This window comes from Carya illinoinensis, chromosome 4, assembly GCF_018687715.1.
Source record: "Carya illinoinensis cultivar Pawnee chromosome 4, C.illinoinensisPawnee_v1, whole genome shotgun sequence".
NCBI lineage: Eukaryota > Viridiplantae > Streptophyta > Magnoliopsida > Fagales > Juglandaceae > Carya > Carya illinoinensis.
The window spans coordinates 10,855,599-10,874,670 of NC_056755.1; the positions used below are offsets into that span (position 1 = coordinate 10,855,599).

At 34.7% G+C, this 19,072-nt stretch overlaps 1 protein-coding gene across 1 annotated transcript; it reads right to left on the reverse strand.

Moving 5' to 3' along the window:
* Positions 1 to 11,399: 11,399 nt before the first annotated feature.
* On the reverse strand, positions 11,400 to 17,582 carry LOC122306769 (cytochrome P450 71AU50-like). Its single transcript, XM_043119282.1, has 3 exons — positions 17,502 to 17,582; positions 12,320 to 13,239; positions 11,400 to 12,238 (listed from the first exon to the last, which is right to left on the reverse strand). The coding sequence occupies exons 2-3, from the start codon at positions 13,205 to 13,207 to the stop codon at positions 11,624 to 11,626; spliced, it is 1,503 nt and encodes a 500-aa protein (XP_042975216.1). The 5' UTR covers positions 13,208 to 13,239; positions 17,502 to 17,582; the 3' UTR covers positions 11,400 to 11,623.
* Positions 17,583 to 19,072: the final 1,490 nt, after the last annotated feature.

The window sequence follows — 19,072 nt, forward strand, 5'->3', positions numbered from 1 at the left end:
GCCTCACAACCATCTGATAAATATTGATCCACTTCAGTTTTGGTAATACTAGATCCCATGGCGGAAGATGCCCTATACCATTCCTTGAACCATTTGGTCTCACGTTTGCCATCACCTTTATTCATGGATCTAGATGTTGGAGGGGGTTGAGAAACTAGAGTACTCGTGGTGGAACCGAATGTAGCATTATACTCTGCATATAAATCTGCAAATACCTGTCTCACATTCGAAACCAACTCCTCAGCACGAAACTCCTCAGCAATTAACATGAACAAGTTCATCCTATCTAATGACACCCAATACTTATCATATTTGGTTCTCATGTTTATGGCCATACTCCTCAAACAAGTATTAGTACTCTCGCTTAGCATAATCAATTCAGTTTAGAGATCACAAATCTCTAAAAAACTGGTATTGGCTGTCACATATAAAGATGTATTGGCCATCACATATAAAGATCCAGAAAATCTAGTAATGGCTTCATAAAACATCTCCAAAAACTTGACAAACACCCGCAGTCTCCCATTCTGGAGCTATAGGAGGTCCCATGTGCCCATCATCAAAGTAAGAGAGGAAATTATAATCCGCACTCTCCATCTGCCTGAAAGCCTTCTCAAACTTCTCAGCTGCCTCCAACATCAAATAGGTTGAGTTCCATCGTGTCTGTACATCAAGATACAACATTTTCTTACAATCAATTTTTTCTTTTTCTGCATATCTCTTAAATTTCTCTAATCTTGCGGGGGATAAATGCACATATCTCACTGCATTTCTAACCATTGTAATGGCATCATTGCACTCCTTCAAACCCTCACTCACAATAAGATTCAATATATGAGCACAACATCTCATGTGCATATACTTACCCCCCAACAAATTCCCTGTCAAAAACTGTTTCAAATAGGAAATTGCAGTATCATTCGAACTTGCATTATCAACAGTTACAGTAAATATTCTATCAATACCCCAATTAAGCAAGCACGACTCAACATATCTTCCAATGGCATCCCCTCGATGATTAGGGATTAAACAAAAATTAATTATTTTTTTCTGCAATTTCCAATTCTTATCAATGAAATGTGCAGTCAGACACATATAATTCAAATTCTGTACTGATGTCCATGTATCTGTCATCAAGGAAATCCTCATGCCCCCATCTCTAAATACTTTTTTAAGTTTTCCCTTTTCTACTTCATACAATTTCATACAATCTCTTGCAACTGTGACACGACATGGAACTTTAAACCGGGGTTCAAGAGACCAAGCAAATTTTCTAAATCACTGTCCTTCAACAACCCTAAATGACATTTCATTAACAATTACCATTTCTGCAATAGCCAACCTTGCAATCTCTTCACTAAATTTGTGGGTTACAAGAGTTTTTAATGTACTACCATCACTCTCTCCAACCCCTCCTCAGGTGATGCCTCACCTGTCAATGTTTTTTGATACCTATCCAAAGGTCTACGTTTATGAGGATTTTTATGACATGAAGGCAAATGATTTTGCATCGTTGAAGTTCCATTCCTCTTTGAGTAGCAAGCGTACATCTTGTCACAATAATTACATTTAGCCTTTGGATCATCTACTGGACAATCATCCACCTTCGTAAAATGATCCCATCCAATCGACTTGTTCGTCCCTTTCCGTTTCCTAGGTAATGGACAAGTACTACTAGTAGCGGTACTAGGGGGTTTTGAAACATTGGTCTCTCTCACATCTTCTTCCAAATTAATGGTTGGTTGAGGTTCATTTGTATCAACATCAATAGGAGATGAAGAAGAATCCATCTAAATTATAAAACAACAAATAAATGTTATACAACATCACACATATGAAAATTGGCAAACATAACACAAAATATCGCAGCAGCTAGTTTGCAATATGGCAAACATCACAAGTCTAAGACTCTAATCTAAGTTGTTCACTCATCTTCTCTCAATTTATATAAATAATTAACAAGGCCTAACAGATTATATATTAACAAATTATATATATATACAACAGATTATATAAGTTAATATAGAACAAAGTATATATATATATAAAACAGATTATAATTCATATATATATAACAGATTATATTTCATATATATATATATATATATATACGATTTATCATGCTAAAGTATATAACAGATTATATATATACATTATTACATTATACGATTTATGCTAAGCATATAATAGAATATATATATACATTATACGATTTATGCTAAGCATATAACAGATTATATATAATAGAAAACAGATTATACATAATACATATACGATTTATATAACAGAATCACAGATTATATAATATATATATATATATATATATATATATATATATATAACGGATTATATAATATATACACTAAGAATACTCACAAAGATCGGAGGCAGAGGGAGTCACAAAGGCTGGAGGAAAATGGGGTCACCGGTTCAGCTCTACGGCGCCGTTCAACGGAGACAGTCACAGAGTGAGAGACTCAGAGAGAGAGAGAGAGAGAGAGAGAGAGAAAATCGGGGTGGGGGGGCAGCAGAAGAGACTAGGGAAAGGGAGGGGGGGAACTGGGAACGGGAAGGGTAATAACCCTAACTGGTTCCTAACCAAATGACGTCGTTTGGTTAAGACCAAACGGTGTCGTCGCTTTTATTTTTTTTGTTACTCATTTAAACAAAACGACGCCGTTTCATATGAAACGACGCTGTTTTTATATAAGATATATATTAACTATATATACGGTCGGTCAGTTTACCGGTTTTCTGTGTGGTCAAACCGGGACGGAGCCAACTGATATCGGTTTCTATTTATTTCTATCGCCGGCCGATCAGTTCTTTGCCGGTTCCAGCGTCTGGCAGTCGGTTGCCGTCGGTGGAGGTCGGTTCGCCGGTTTCTTGTACACCCCTACATAACTTCTTGATTAAAATTTAGTAAATAGATGTAACATTTTATTAAAAAGGGGGGGGGGGGGGAGAAAATTTTGACGTTTGAATAACAAATTTAAATCTTTTTATAAATATTTTATTTGACTAACAAAATAAACTTTTCATCCAATCATCTATATTTCTTCTTATACTCATATTTGTTATAATTGAAATTTGATAAAAATATCACCATTGAGATTATCTATTTTTTCTTAAATTGACCTGTTAAAGACGTGTCTCACTTCCTCTCTACAACCATTCACCTGTGTAATGTCAAGAGGATCCGGCATGATCCACCTGAAAAAAACTCTGATACTTAAATCAGTAAAGTGTAATCAAACGATTCAGAATTTAAAAAAGAGTTCGATCATTTACTATCAAGGGTGACCTGGTATATATAGGCTCATACGTGACGCTTATCTTGTTCAGAATTTATCGGTGTGTATCATCACCTGGTAATAAAAATGATCACGTATTTGCATGAAATCTCTATTTTTCCGTGAAAGATGTCGTGGAGTGTGTGTAACTTTGCTGAGTCTTAGTCAGCCAAGGGTCTCTCTTAGTGGGCTTATTTCATATTGGACTTTTAAGATGAAATGGACTCTGGGCTAAAATAGGCCCTCCATGACCATTAAGGAAAATATTATTGTTAGGAAAGTAATGATTTTGAAAACATTACCATTTGAAGAGATATATAAGTTTTAAAAAATTTGTTACAAATAAAAAGTAAAAAATACGGGCACAACAAATTATTATAGGATATGAAAAGAAATAAATTGAAAAATTTCCTCTTGTTTTTACTTTTGAAAGACATAAAATAAAATAAAATAAGATATTTAGAAAAGATGAATAATTAAAATAAAATAAAGTAAAGATACAACTTTTGAATAAATTTTGAAACAGTTTGTTGGGTCAACGCGACTGCTTTGATACCTTCGTCGTTGGAAATAAAGTTTTATTACTGTGTGAGTGGATTGGTACAGCTTCAAGAAGAGAAATTATTTATATAAATTTTAAATAGATAAATTTTATATAAATTCTTGTAAAAAATTAGACTACACCTTAAAAAAATGTAAAAAAAAATTATTATTTATTAGTGAAATCCATTTTATTACAAATGACTTATATGAGACTTATCTATTTAGGACTGCATTACTCAAAGAATAATATGTCTACATTATTACTTTATGTCAATCATTGTACAAAAAGAACTCAAGATTTGTAACCGGATACATAAATTATTTTAAAGGGAGAGAAATGATACATATAATCTTTATGTACAATTATTGTGCCAGTCTTTTATAATAAAATAAATAAATTAAAAATAAAATTAAAATTAAAAATCATACCCAAAAAATTTTTAATGTGGATATAAGACTTATATATTTAAAGCTTATACCTAATATTACTCAAGAAAAATTTTTTGAACAGTGCATCAGACGACATTCTTTTTATTGTAATTTTTTTATTTTCATTAATTATCTCAATATCTATTAATATGATATCAAATAATTAGCCAACAATTAAGATTTAATAAAGACAATGATACTTACAGAGATTCATAATCAATCTGGGTCCTTCTCTTTCTCTCTAGAGGGAGAGTAAGGTTTTAGTCTCCTTACGTCTAGTAGGGAGTTGGGTCTCTCAGGGGGTTGGGAGTCATAGTCAGATCAGGAGTATGAGTATGGAGGAAGAGGAACTGTCAAGTAGGTGCGAGAGATTACATCTGTCTCAGGAGGAAAGTAATGTGCTTCAAATTCAAACTGATGGGGCGTCAGATGGTTTCTCTCATTGGAAATGCTATATTGTAGGAAGCATTTTGGTGGACAAGGGAATTAGTAGTGAAGCTTTTCGAGTGACTATGTCTCAAGTGTGGCGTTTAGAGGGTTGGGTGCAATTCAAGGACCTTGGTAACCATAGGTTCTTGATTGCATTCCAATATGAGTCTGATAAGGAGAAAGTTCTTGGGGGTAGGCCGTGGTTTTTTGATAGAAATATTCTGTCCCTTCAAGAAGTGGATGAGAAGTTGCCTTTGAGTGTAGTCAAGTTTAACTTTGAACCGTTTTGGGTTCAGTTGCATGGCCTTCCTCTTGTTGCTATGACTGAGGAGGTTGGGATCCATTTTGGTGCTTCAATTGGTGAAGTAATTCGAGTTGATGTAGACTCTGATGGCAAGGCATGGGGTAAGTGCATGAGGGTGCGTGTGGCTGTGAATCTGAACAAACCTTTGCTAAGAGGGAAATGGTTGATGATGGATAACCAGAAACACTGGATTTCATGCAAGTATGAGAGGCTTCAAAATATTTGTTTCATGTGTGGTATCTTATCCCACAAAGGACGTAGCTGTAGTAAGCCGAGGAGTGATCAGTCTGAGGAAGGCTTGGTTCGTCAGAATTTTGGTCCTTGGATTAGAGCTCAGCCCATGAACTCCACCATTTTTTATTTACGTAGATATGGTGGCTCTAATGGGTCCAACCACCAGCATGGGTGGCACAAGGAGGAGCACAGTGGTGCAGCGGGGGTTAAAACTAAAGATGGTAAGGAGTGTACTGGGGAGGATTTTCTAGAGCCAATTACGGAGTCTCTAAAAGGGAGGCCTGCTGTCCAAGTTTATAAGGAAACTTATCCGAAGGAGGGGAATTCCCATGATGGGAAGGGCTCGAGTTTGGAAGCCAAGGGATCCAAGATGCAGGCCCCAATCAGTGTTGAGCCCCCAATCACAGCAGGGAATTATGAAGACTCTGAGGTGGAGACTCCTTGAGGGGATGCTTTCCTTATGCAAGTTGATGAATCTGCTGTACCTAAGGCCACCTTGGCTAAAGATGATGTGTCTATTTTTGGTAAGTGTTCCTTAGGTAATGACAGGAAGTCAGTGGATGTTCTTCCAAGTCCTGCTGGCAGCAATGCTAAGAAAAGGGGGACCACTTGGAAGAAGAGGGCTAGGGAAGTAATTTGTAGGGATGATAAGGAAGAGGGGTTGACTTCTCGAAAGAGGGGTAAAAGGGGGAAGTGTAGTGAAGAGGAGTTGGTCTTGTTGTGCAAAAAAAGAAGGCTGGTGGATGTTACCACTGCCAACAACAATGAGTTTGAATTGGTGGAGGCTGCACAAGAGCCATGATAGGCCTAAGTTGGAACTGTCGGGGGCTTGGGAACCCCCGTACAGTTAGAGAACTTCACTTGTTGGTGAAGACTAAGTGGCCCAAGTTTGTTTTCTTAATGGAAACAAAGTGTCGAAGTAAGAAGGTAGAAGAGGTGAGAAGAAGGGTGGGTTTTGATTGCAGTATTGTTGTTGAGAGTAGGGGTTTGAGTGGTGGACTAGCTTTCTTGTGGCATAGTAAGGACAATTTTATTCTCCAATCTTATTCTCAGCATCACATTTCCATGATTTTACAGCAGGAGCATACTGATGAGAGAGTTCTGTTAACTGGTTTTTATGGATCACCAGATTCAGTTCACAAAAAGGATAGTTGGAAGCTATTGAGGTTTTTGAAGCCAAGTGAGAATTTAGCATGGCTTTGCTTTGGAGACTTTAATGAGCTTATGCATCACCATGAAAAACAAGGGGGTGCTAAGAGACACTACAAGCAGATGGAAGAGTTTAGAAGCAACACTGAGCATTGTGGATTAAGTGACATGGGATTTGAAGGCAACAAATTTACGTGGTGCAACAATAGAGAGGGGCCTTATTTCACCAAAGAGAGGTTAGACCGAGCCTTGGGGAACTTGGAGTTGACTATGATTTTTCCTGATTGGAGTATGCAGGCCCTTGCAGCTCTGTCATCAGACCACAGTCCCCTTTTCATGCATCTTAAGAAGGGAGGGGGTGGAGAGGTCACTCAGGGGGGTGGAGGAGTCAGTAAGGGGGGTGGTAGGGAGAGGATATTTAGATATGAAGCCTCTTGGAAATTACATGCAGAATGTTCTAAAATTGTTGCCAACTGCTGGTCCTCACAGGAGATGCACAGAGGGTCCCACCTTTGGATATCTCAGAAATGCCTTGGAAGGTCTAAAGAAGCACTATTGCAGTGGAGCAGAACCTCCCTTAAACAAAACAGAAAAGTCACTCAAGCTAAGATGCTACAGTTAGCTAAAGTGCAGGAAGCCAATACAGGTAGCAGTTCGGGAACCATTAAGGAGATTCAGATGGACATTGATAAGTTACTAGAAGAGGATAATATCAGATGGAAGCAAAGAGCAAAGCAAACATGGCTCAAAGATGGTGACAAAAATTCTAAGTTCTTCCACAAGTGTGCAAATCAGAGAAGGAAAACTAATGAGATTATGAGCCTGGTTAGAGATGATGGTAGCCTGACCAGGGAATTGGAGGAAATTTCCGAATGTTTCAGCAAATATTTCCAGTCCCTGTTCACTTCTAGTAATCCTGTTGGAATAGAGGCATGCCTTTCCAATTTGGATAACAAAGTTGATAGTGATATGAACAGGTTACTTGATGCTAAGTTCTCTGTTGTTGAGGTTAAAGAAGCATTATTTCAAATGAACCCTATGGGCTCTCCTGGACCTGACGAGTTCCCAGCTGACTTCTACCAGGTGCATTGGGATATAGTTGGAGGTAAAGTTACTCAAGCTGTGTTAGAAATTCTCAATTCAGGGGGGGATATTAGCTGTATTAATAATACATTTATTGTACTCATCCCTAAAGTGAAGGGCCCCAAAACTGTTCTTGATTTCAGACCCATCTCATTGTGCAATGTTTTATATAAGGTGGTGTCAAAAGTTTTAGCCAACAGATTAAAGCAAATCCTTCCTCAAATTATCTCTCCTTCCCAAAGTGCATTTGTTCCCGGGAGGTTGATACTTGATAATGTGATAGTTGCATTTGAGGCCATGCATTCTATGTCCATGAAAGGTGGGAGGCAGCAAGGTCATATGGCAATTAAACTAGACATGAGTAAGGCTTATGATCGTGTTGAATGGGATTTTCTTAGAGCTGTGATGGTCAAGATGGGTTTTTCAGAGAGGTGGATCAGGCTGGTGATGGGGTGCGTGTCCACAGTATCTTACTCATTGCTCCTAAATGGCTTCTCCCAAGGCTTTTTCAAACCATCTAGAGGTATTAGGCAAGGGGACCCACTGTCCCCTTATCTTTTCCTTTTGGTGGCTGAAGTGCTTAGCAATCTTCTCCATCATGCTGAAAAGAGTTAAAAGCATCCATGGTTATCCTATAGGAAGGGGCCAGATTATCATTAGTCACCTATTTTTTGCAGATGACAGCTTATTGTTTTGCAGAGCACAAGCACAGGAATGGGCCACCATCAACTCTTTACTTAGTATTTATGAAGGGGCATCAGGACAAAAGTTGAATAAAGACAAAACTGCAATATATTTCAGTGCCAATACTCGACACGCAACAAGAGATTTCATCTTGAGGATTGCTGGTACAAGAGCAACTTCATGCTATGAAAGGTATCTGGGCTTACCTGCCCTTGTGGGAAGATCAAGATACAAGGCTTTTAAAAGCATCCTTGATAGAGTAAGGAGTAGAGTGAGTAACTGGAAGGCTAAATTTCTCTCACAGGCAGGAAAGGAGATTCTTCTTAAAGCTGTTGTTCAGGCTCTCCCTACCTACTGCATGGGAGTTTTTAAGTTACCTAAGTCTTTGCTGAAGGAAATTGATCGAGTGATGCACCTGTTCTGGTGGGGCCAACAAGATAAGGAGAATAAAGTGCATTGGGTCTCTTGGAGTAAGATGGGACTGTCCAAGGCAGCAGGGGGTATGGGCTTTAGAGAGTTTGAGAGCTTCAATCTAGCATTGTTGGCTAAGCAAGGTTGGAGGGTACTTCAATTTCCTAATTCATTAGCATCCCAAGTTCTCAAGGCAAAGTACTTTAGAAGTGCTAATTTTCTTCAAGCTAAGCTGGGAGCTAGACCTTCACTCATATGGAGGAGTATTTTGGCTTCTAGAAGTCTTATTGTGCAGGGGTCCATGTGGAGGATTGGAAGTGGGAAGGAGACCAGAATTTGGAAGGATAGGTGGTTACCTCAACCTTCTTCATATATGGTCCAAGGTCAAAGGCAAGGAGTTGATGAGGAGGCAAAAGTTGCTGTTCTTATTAATGAGAATACTAAGCAGTGGGATAGAGAGAAGGTTTTCAATATGCTTGGTCCAGCAAATGCTGCAGTCATTCAGGGGATCCAAGTGAGCTCAACGGATGCAGAGGACAAACTAATGTGGTTAGGTACTAAGGATGGGGGGTTTTCGGTGAAAAGTGCATATCACATTCAGAAGGATCTATTATCAGTACATAGGGGCCAATCCTCACATGGTGTTATTAACTTTAAAAACTGGACATGTTTTTGGAAATTTAAAATTCTCAATGCAGCCAAGGTATTTTTGTGGAGAGCTTGTCTAGAGTCCTTGCCTACCAAGCTGAATCTTTTCAAGAAGAAAATTGTGGACTCTCCTCTTTGTCCAATATGCTGCAGTTCAGAAGAAACAGTAGCTCATATCTTATGGAATTGCTCTTCAGCCAAGGATGTGTGGAGTGATGGGCCCATGGTTTTTCAAAAAAGCTCAATGAGAACAGAGGGGTTTATGGAGCTCATTGAATGGTTTAATGCCCATTGTGACTTACAAACCATGGAAATATTTGTGATGATTGCAAGGGGAATCTGGCAGAGAAGAAATAAGCATGTGTTTAAGGGTTCATTCATGCACCCAAAGTTTCTAGCTCAGTCTGCTGCACAACAACTTTCAGTTTTTAAGGCTGCTCAGTTGGCTTCTTCTTCAGCAACTCGACTACAAGTCCCTCATGCTACAACATGGTCCCCTCCTCCTGAGGGAGTTATTAAGATTAACTGGGATGCAGGTTTGAGAGAGGCTCATAACAGGGTGGGATTTGGACTGGTTGCTCGTGATCATGCAGGTAACATGGTAGCTTCTAAGTTGGTGGCAAAGACTGGTTCTGTAAGTCCATTATTGGCTGAGGCAATGGGAGCCTTCCAAGCTGCTGTTTCTACCTCTGAATTGAATTTGGCATTAGTAATTATTGAGGGTGATTCACTTCAGGTGATACAAGGCCTTAATGTCCAAAAGGAACGCTTGGATAGTGTGGGCATGGTTCTATCAGATACTCGAGTCCTTTTAGCTAGTTTTGAGCACTGGCACACGACATTTGTTAAGAGAAGTGGCAATGAATATGCCCACTATCTTGCTAAGAAAGCCTTAGAGCTTTCTGAGGAATCATCTACAATGGTGTTTAGTCCCAATTGTAATATGCTTCCTTCCATTTCTTTGAGATGAATAAAATGTTCTGTTTCCTTTCAAAAAAAAAAAAAAAAGAGAGATTCATAATCAATCAATGCAAATATGTCAATTCATGGAAAATGAAATTCGATTTTTTAAGAGTATCAATATTCATGTAATATTGTAGAGTTTTAAAAGAGTTGTACGGAAGTTTACATTAATTATTTTTTATACAATAAATAATTTTTATTCATTTAAGGAAAATTATCCAACTACAATTTGTTTCATTTTGTTTTATAAATTTATATAAAATAAAACATTTTTTTAATAAAATGATGTAAAAATAGATCAACGCGTTATCAAGTAAAATTACTATATATTAGAATTTCATAAAGTCATGTGCAGTGAAATATAAGATTACGGATTTTTTTCAAAATTTAATATGATCAATTGTAAAAGGAATAAAATATAAATATAATAAAATCCATACGTCAATGGGCTTGGATCAACCAAGGGCTAACTTTGCAGTATGTCATTTCTATAACTGGGCAAACATCAGGTCCGTGGGTGTTGTATGCATGCTGCTCTTATTGTCTGGCTCCCAACAACTTGATCTTCATGCCATTTGCTCGGCCTACATACGAGAGGTGCTGAGTTTTTAATAAAATAGGAAATACTTCGTATTTACCGATCGAATTGTAGTCGCGTTAAGATATGATTATTTTATTATATAGCAAGAGTCGAGCGGCACAATCTGCCTGAATTCACTCGAGTTCAGTATCGAGTGACAGTCGAGCGGCACAATCTGCCTGAGTTCGCTCGAGAGCCTGTTGAGCGAGCGTCGAGTGTTCAACTCTGTCTGAGTTCGCTAGAGCGCCCTGTTGAGCGAGGGTTGAGCGAAAATATCTGTTTTGACCAATAACGAGCACACTTCAAGCCTTTTAGCTTCAACACTTGTTAGAACACTATTTTACATAAGTTTTCACAAGAATATGCCAATTTACTCATTTTTCCCTCAACAGTATAGCAATCTTCAAATAAAATTAATTAAACAAATAATATGGGTTGTTTGAGATTTAAGGGATTGACCTGTTTATTAATTGTGTCTAATTAAATCGATCTATTTTAATCGGAATTCATTTATATGAAACTTAAGCCCATTTATTTCATGTTGACTGCAGTTGGCTAGAGAACTATTCTTGAGGGATGCTTCACTGCCATTTACTTTTGAGAAGAGTTACAAATGCTTTTGATCAACTTATGTATGATGGCTGAAGTATTTCACATACAAATTATACAATGATGTCTCTCTTATTTTATGAATATTTTTTCGATTACATATTGGATAGAAAGTACAATGAGTTGCATGAAAGCAAACCTCAAACTCAAAAGAACATCATATCTTGAAGAGTTCTAATAACATGAGTGCGACATCGACATCATTACCACGAAATTAGTAAATATAGACGACAATAGAGTGAAGAAGAAAGGAGATCTTCTTTCTCATTTGTGAAGGCGACGTCGGGGAATAGCAAGTAGATGTTTGGCTCTAGGAACTGTAAGGCCAAACTCCTCGGCCATGTCCAACTCAGTTGGTAGCATGTTATTAGGAAGCTCCCAATCAAAGCAATGAACAAGTTGTGCCACCACGAATCGAACTGCGGTTAGACCCAACTGTAACCCTGGGCAGCCTCTTCTCCCAGAGCCAAAAGGGAGAAGTTGGAAGTCATGTCCCCTGAGATCAATGCTACTCCCAACAAACCTTTCTGGGAAGAACTTCTCAGCATCAGTCCAAACGCTTGGGTCTCGCCCAATTGCCCATGCGTTTACTATCAACCTAGACTTCTTGGGGATGTGGAAGCCTTCGATAGTGATGTCCTCTGTGGCCTCATGAGGTACTAGTAGAGGTCCTGCTGGATGTAGCCTCATGGTTTCCTTTACAACCATGTCCAAGTATTCTAGCCTATCCAAATCTGATTCCTCTACCATCCTCTCCAAGCCCACTACATCTTCCAACTCCTTTTGAAGTTTCTTCATTACCCTTGGCTGCTTGATGACTTCTGAAATTGCCCACTCAATTGTTATTGCAGTAGTGTCCATTGATGCTACAAGCATGTCCTGCAACAAAATCATTGCCAGGAAATTAGTGATCAACAACAAATTTGAATCAAATATTATACAAGTTCAATGAATGATTACCAAGATTATGGCCTTGATATTGGATCGTTCAACATGGTACTCGGAGTCTTCACACCCCATGAACCTCAGCATGATATCAACAAAGTCCTTAATTTTATTTAAATCTTTGGATTGTACATGAGCATCGATAATTTTCTCTAAAAATTCATCAAATATCTTATTAACAGCTTTCATGCGTCGCGTCAGCCCCTGAAGGTCAAGGAGACCAATATAAGGAATGTAGTCACCAAGGTTAGGAGTAGCATATAGATGCATAACCTCTTGAATTACAGCCTTGAATCCCCTCTCATCAAAATCCTTATCCATGTACTTCTTCCCCAACACCATAAGGCAACTCATATCCGCGCTGAGGGACGAGACCTTGGCACTAAGATCAACAGCCATACAATCAAAGGCTGCCTTTTCAATAAACATAACCAATAGGCCAAGCTCTTCTTTCCTCATGGATCTGAAAGAATTGATTTTGAGGTTGCTAAGCAATTCAATGGTGCACATCTTGCGAATGTTGCGCCAGTAAGGACCATAAGGAGAAAATGACAAATTTTTTTGCTCATAAGAGACATGCTTTGCAGCCTCACTAAGTGGTCTACTAGCGAACACAAGGTCATGAGCTTTAAGAAACAGCTCAGCTGCTTGAGGGGAGGAGACAACAATGGTGGGCACAAAGCCTAAGCGCAAGTGCATGATAGGGCCATATGTTTGGGCTAGCCGATAAAGATCTCGATGAGGAAATTTCCCAAACATATGAAGATTCCCAAAGATAGGCAAGCCTCTTGGACCAGGAGGTAGTTTCTTAGTCTTGTTCATACTTCTCCATGTCCATTCTCGCAAGAGATAAGCAAGAATAACCAGCACAAGTATTGTCCACGTCCAAGCCATAATAGGCATGTTTCACTCAGATGTTGTTTTGGCTACAATATCTGAGTATTTATGCAGGACATGGAAATTGCATAGAAGATTAGAAAGGTTTGGAAACAAAAAGTCTTTTAACTCATTTCATCATTATAATTTTTTTAAATTCCCAGACAAAATACAATAAACAATTCAATTTTTTAAAATCTCAAAATAATAATATTAAAAAATAATATTTTAACAAAGATTTAAAAGAAAAGTTCAAGCCGAGAATGTCCGAAAGGAATCAATCAATTACAGCACATAGAATACGAACAAAAATGATAAATCAAACAAAGACTAAATTTAACGACCTATGCAGAAATCACAAAAAGAACTCAAGATTTGTAACCGGATACATAAATTATTTTAAAGGAAGAGAAATGATACATACAATCTTTATGTACAATTATTGTGCCAGTCCTTTATAAATAAATAAATAAATAAATAAATAAATAATAAAATTAAAATTAAAAATTATACCCCATTATAAAAGTGTGAAAAACTCAAAATTTTTTTAATATGGCCCACATTTTTACAAAATGCTTATATAAGACTTATATATTTAAAGCTTATACATAACATTACTCAAGAAAAAATTTCTTGAACAGTGCATCAGACGACATTCTTTTTATTGTAATTTTTTTTTTATTTTCATTATCTCAACATCTATTAATATGATATGAAATAATTAGCCAACAATTAAGATTTAATAAAGACAATGAATATACTTACAGAGATTGATAATCAATCAATGCAAATATGTCAATTCATGGAAAATGAAATTCAATTTTATAAGAGTATCAATATTCAGGTAATATTGTAGAGTTTTAAAAGAGTTGTACGGAAGTTTACATTAATTATTTTTTATAGAATAAATAATTTTTATTCATTTAAGGAAAATTATCCAACTACAATTTGTTTCATTTTGTTTTATAAATTTATATAAAATAAAACATTTTTTAATAAAATGATGTAAAAATAGATCGACGCGTTATCACGTAAAATTACTATCAGAATTTCATAAAGTCATGTGCAGTGAAATATAAGATTACGGATTTTTTTTCAAAATTTAATATGATCAATTGTAAAAGGAATAAAATATAAATATAATAAAATCCATTCTCTCAAGAGATAAGCAAGAATAACTAGCACAAGTATTGTCCACGTCCAAGCCATAATAGGCATGTTTCACTCAGATGTTGTTTTGGCTACAATATCTGAGTATTTATACAGGACATGGAAATTGCATAGAAGATTAGAAAGGTTTGGAAATAAAAAGTCTTTTAACTCATTATTATAATTTTTTAAAATTTTTACATAAAATATAATAAAAAATTTAACTTTTTTAAATCTCAAAATAATAATATTAAAAAATAATATTCTAACAAAGATTTAGAAGAAAAGTTCAAGCCGAGAATGTCCGAAAGGAACCAATCAATTACAGCACATAGAAAACGAACAAAAATGATAAACGAAACAAAGACTAAATTTAACAACGACCTATCCAGAAATCACAAAACAAAAAAACAAAAAAGCTGTGAAATGTAGTCCAACCTAACCCCCAGGCCGCGGTGTCGTGACAAATAGAAATTTCAAGATCATCACCAAGTATAAGACATGCATGAGATCAACGCAAGGTATGCAATTTGCTCTCAATCTTGTGCTCATGTCACATCTTGTTCTCAATCTTGTGCTAGACAAAGCATGAAAGCAACGCAGGGAGAAGACTTGGCCAATAATTCAATATATTGTGAAAGTGAAATGCAAGGAGATTAACTCATTTCTTTATATTGTCTGTTTCTTTCTATTTCTATCTATTTAAAGTTTTAAGACAAGTGAGGCGGATTTCACATGTTAAACGTTTTTCTAAGACAACACGTGTAAGTAATGGCTTCGTATAATTATAGAGCAAATTTCTTCCACATGTGAAAAAGGAACCAAGGCATTAGTGGTGGAACGAGCAATTATATTGAGGGGCGACCAATTTTTCTATTGTGACACATTTATATAAAGAGTAATAATATATACAGTTGTAGGATTGCAAGTACTATACACTATATTTAAAAAAAGAGTAAGGGTTATTATTAAAAAAATGATTCTTTCATGTGAGGTTTAGAATTACTTACTTTTTTTAAAGGGAGTTGGCGGAGCTTGCATATTCTAGGACTACTAACATAATTTCTCTTATGTAAATTAAAAAGAGATTTAAAAAATCATAAAAACATAACTACATATAAAAGTATATCTCGGTAATTTACTATTTACATGTAGAAACAAAATCATTCATTCGAAAGCGAGAATGATCGAATACTACCGTTGCGCTTTGTGCCCCTTCGTTGTGCGAAAAAATACTATATGCCAAACACAAAAACAGAGAAAGGGAACAAAAATATAGATGCAAAAGCCCACAAACAGCATAGGGAAAGGGAATACAGGGATATACCGCAAGAGGAACGGTAGAAATGGAAATCTGAAGATAACAGAATAACGAAAACATATTGGAAAATGCTACTTCTCCATCTTAATGTTACTGTTCAAAGTTACTACTCAAATATTTTAAATTTTATTTTTACTTAATAATTAAGAAATGACTATTAAGCCTCGTTTGGATTTGTAAAATATTTCATTTCATTATTATAATTTTTTTAAATTTTTATACAAAATATAATAAATAATTTAATTTTTTAAACATTATTCAATTTTTTTTAATTTTAAAATAATAATAATATTATAAAATAAAATTCTAATAATATTGGTTATTTTTAAAATTTTTTTTAATGATTAATGATATTAAAAATATACTTAAACGCTGACGGCCTGCCGGTACCACCCAAACAGATATAGCACACCATATAAGTTAAACAATCACATCGTTAGAGCAGTGTGCACTGTAACCTATCTGGAAGGATGGAGCCTTCAAATTTAAGAGGAGAGAGATGGCGAGAATTGAAAGATGTATAAAGCACGAGACACTTCTGAAGCTATTTATTTCTTTTCATAACTTCCTATTTATTTAATTATTTATTGCGTCTGTATTTTCAATTTTTATTTATAATAAAATTCTTATAAATTATTTATCTTTTCAAACGATAACATTTTCAAAATCAATAATTTTCTCACAATAATATTTTTTAAAAATCATCTTTTTCTAAATGTACAAATTTAGAAAAAAATAGATCATCTCAATGGTGACATTTTTATCAAATTTTAATTATAACAAATATAAGTATAAGAGAAAATATAGATGATTGGATGACGAGTTTATAAAAAGTTAAATCGATTAACTAAATTTTAATCAATAATGTTTTGCCTAAATTTTGACTCAAAATAATGAATAAAAAATTTAAAACAGTTTTACCTATAAGTATACAAGTATTTTAGTACCTAATAAAGTCGAATTCATAAAGATTGACTGTTTAAGATAAAGAAAATTATCTTAAACAATAAAAATAAATTATTAAGAGGAATTTGCAATCAAATAGATGAGAAAATTATTGAGATGAAAATTTTTAAAGTAACAAAATACAACTAAAATAATAAAATAAATCGATATATATGGAGAACGACTAAAGTTTTAAAGATCCGTCTAATAATTTAGAATATTGTCTCCAATCAATTTACTTTAATTAAATTAAAATAATGATTCTATCTAACTGAAAGATTTAGCAATTAAGACAAAGAAAACTAATTACTAAAGATTAAAACATTCACAAACTTATTTAAATATCACATAAAATTTTCAAGCATCTAATGTATTCAGAAATTATAATAAATCAAGATAAATATATTGATAATCAAAATATCCAATAATAAAATCATTCAATCGATCAAACTCACAATATAAACTCTATTGTTGATCTAAAATAATATCTAAATCATTAGACTTTACCTCTAATTTTAATACAAAAATTTAGCTAACTAAGTTCATCACAATAGCCCTTAAATTTCCAAAAACATCCTCCATCATAAAACTAAACTAAAGCACCAAAACCCAACACTTCTAAGAAAAAGTCGATATTTTCATCTTAGATGTTGCAAGAAGATGAATAATATCTGAGAGAGAGAAATCTTGGTCAAAAGAGGATGCTCCTGTAAGTACCCTACAATAGACGAAGATTTAAATGAAAATTTCAAGCCGAGAATGCCCGAAAGGAACCAATCATCAGCTACAGCACACAGAAAACGAACCAAAATGATAAACCAAACAAAGACTAAATTCAACCACAACCTACGCATAAATCACATATATATATATATATATATAAAATAAAAAATAAAAAATAAAAACCTGTGAAATCTAGTCGGGGTGTTGTGACAAATAGAAATTTCAGGATCGTCAAGAAGTACTATAAAAGATGAGATCGATATGTATAATAAAAACTTTATATGACAGATCGAACTATCCCTTTATATATGCAGAGTATGCAATTTGTTTTCACTCATGTCACGTCATGTGCACGTGACGTGAAGTGCAAGGTTAGGTTTACTAATTAAGTTTAATTACAAAACTCTCGTCTCATTAATTTCATTTTATCTTATTTCATTATCATAATCTTTTTAAATTAACGTATAAAATATAATAAATAATTCAACTTTTTTAAATCTCAATTTAACTTTTTCAAATTTCAAAATAATAATAATATTAAAATATTATATTTTAAACTTTCATTTAAAACAAAAAATGCTCATCTCACTCTCCAAATCTAACCTTAACCGGTCGTTTGAATTTAGAAACAATCTCAACTACTCTCATCACATCTCCTCATTATAATTTTTTCAATTTCTTACATAAAATTTAATAAACGATTTAACTTTTTTAAATTTTAAAACAATATTCTAATAATCTAATAGTATTTTATTCAACTTTCAACTTTCATCTCAACTCATCTCATTTTAACTCACTGTCTAATCAAAACCTAACTCATTTCTTTTTATTGTCTATTTATTTCTATTTCTATCTATTTAAATTTTTAAGATATGTTAGGTCGATTTCTTGACATAGAAACAACAAATGGATTTAATGCCTTCTACAATAATGGAGCAAATTTCTTCCCCATGTGAAAAAGGCACGAAGGCACACTCAACATATCTTTGTATTCTACACCAAACAGAGGCTCGTAAGAAAGCAATTAAGGAATAAATATAATATTATTAGAAATAAAGTCTTTGACATATTTATAAATAATGAGTAATTTTATTCTATAAAACTAGTTTTTTAAAAGAGTTAAACTTATAAATTTCTTTATAATATCAGAATCTGCCACATGACGAATAGAGGCTCGTACTACTTACCTCATAATAAAAATTAAAAAAAATACTATTCTACACATAAAAAAAAATGTCGAAAAATAAATTTCATATTATATATAAAGAAAGTATTAGACATATTTATAAAGAATAAATAACCCTCTCCTATAAAACTAATTTTTTAATTAGGTTCATAAATTTCTTAGTAACTTAAGCAAGCCTCCCACGTCAGATGCCTCGGCTGGGTCAAGGAAATCTCCCACGTCAGATGCGTCTCAAGAAGATCCTTCTGGAATTACTTAAGAGTAGGCTGATACCTACCCCTCTGGGTAGGATGGTTGTACTGAAATGTATTATGGCCACACCCTTGTAACAAACTCTGCCACAATGTAAATGTTTCTGTAATGCACAGCAGGTGCTTGAGAATATTCTATAGTGAGAGTTAGGATTATTTTGTGTATATATACATTCCTATACACAGAAAACCAAAAACGAAAAATATACAGGCTTTTCTTCACTCTGTTTTCCTTACATTATTTGTCTCAACATTTCTTAATATAATTAAGATTTAATAAAGACAATGATACTTATAGAGATTCATAATCAATCAGT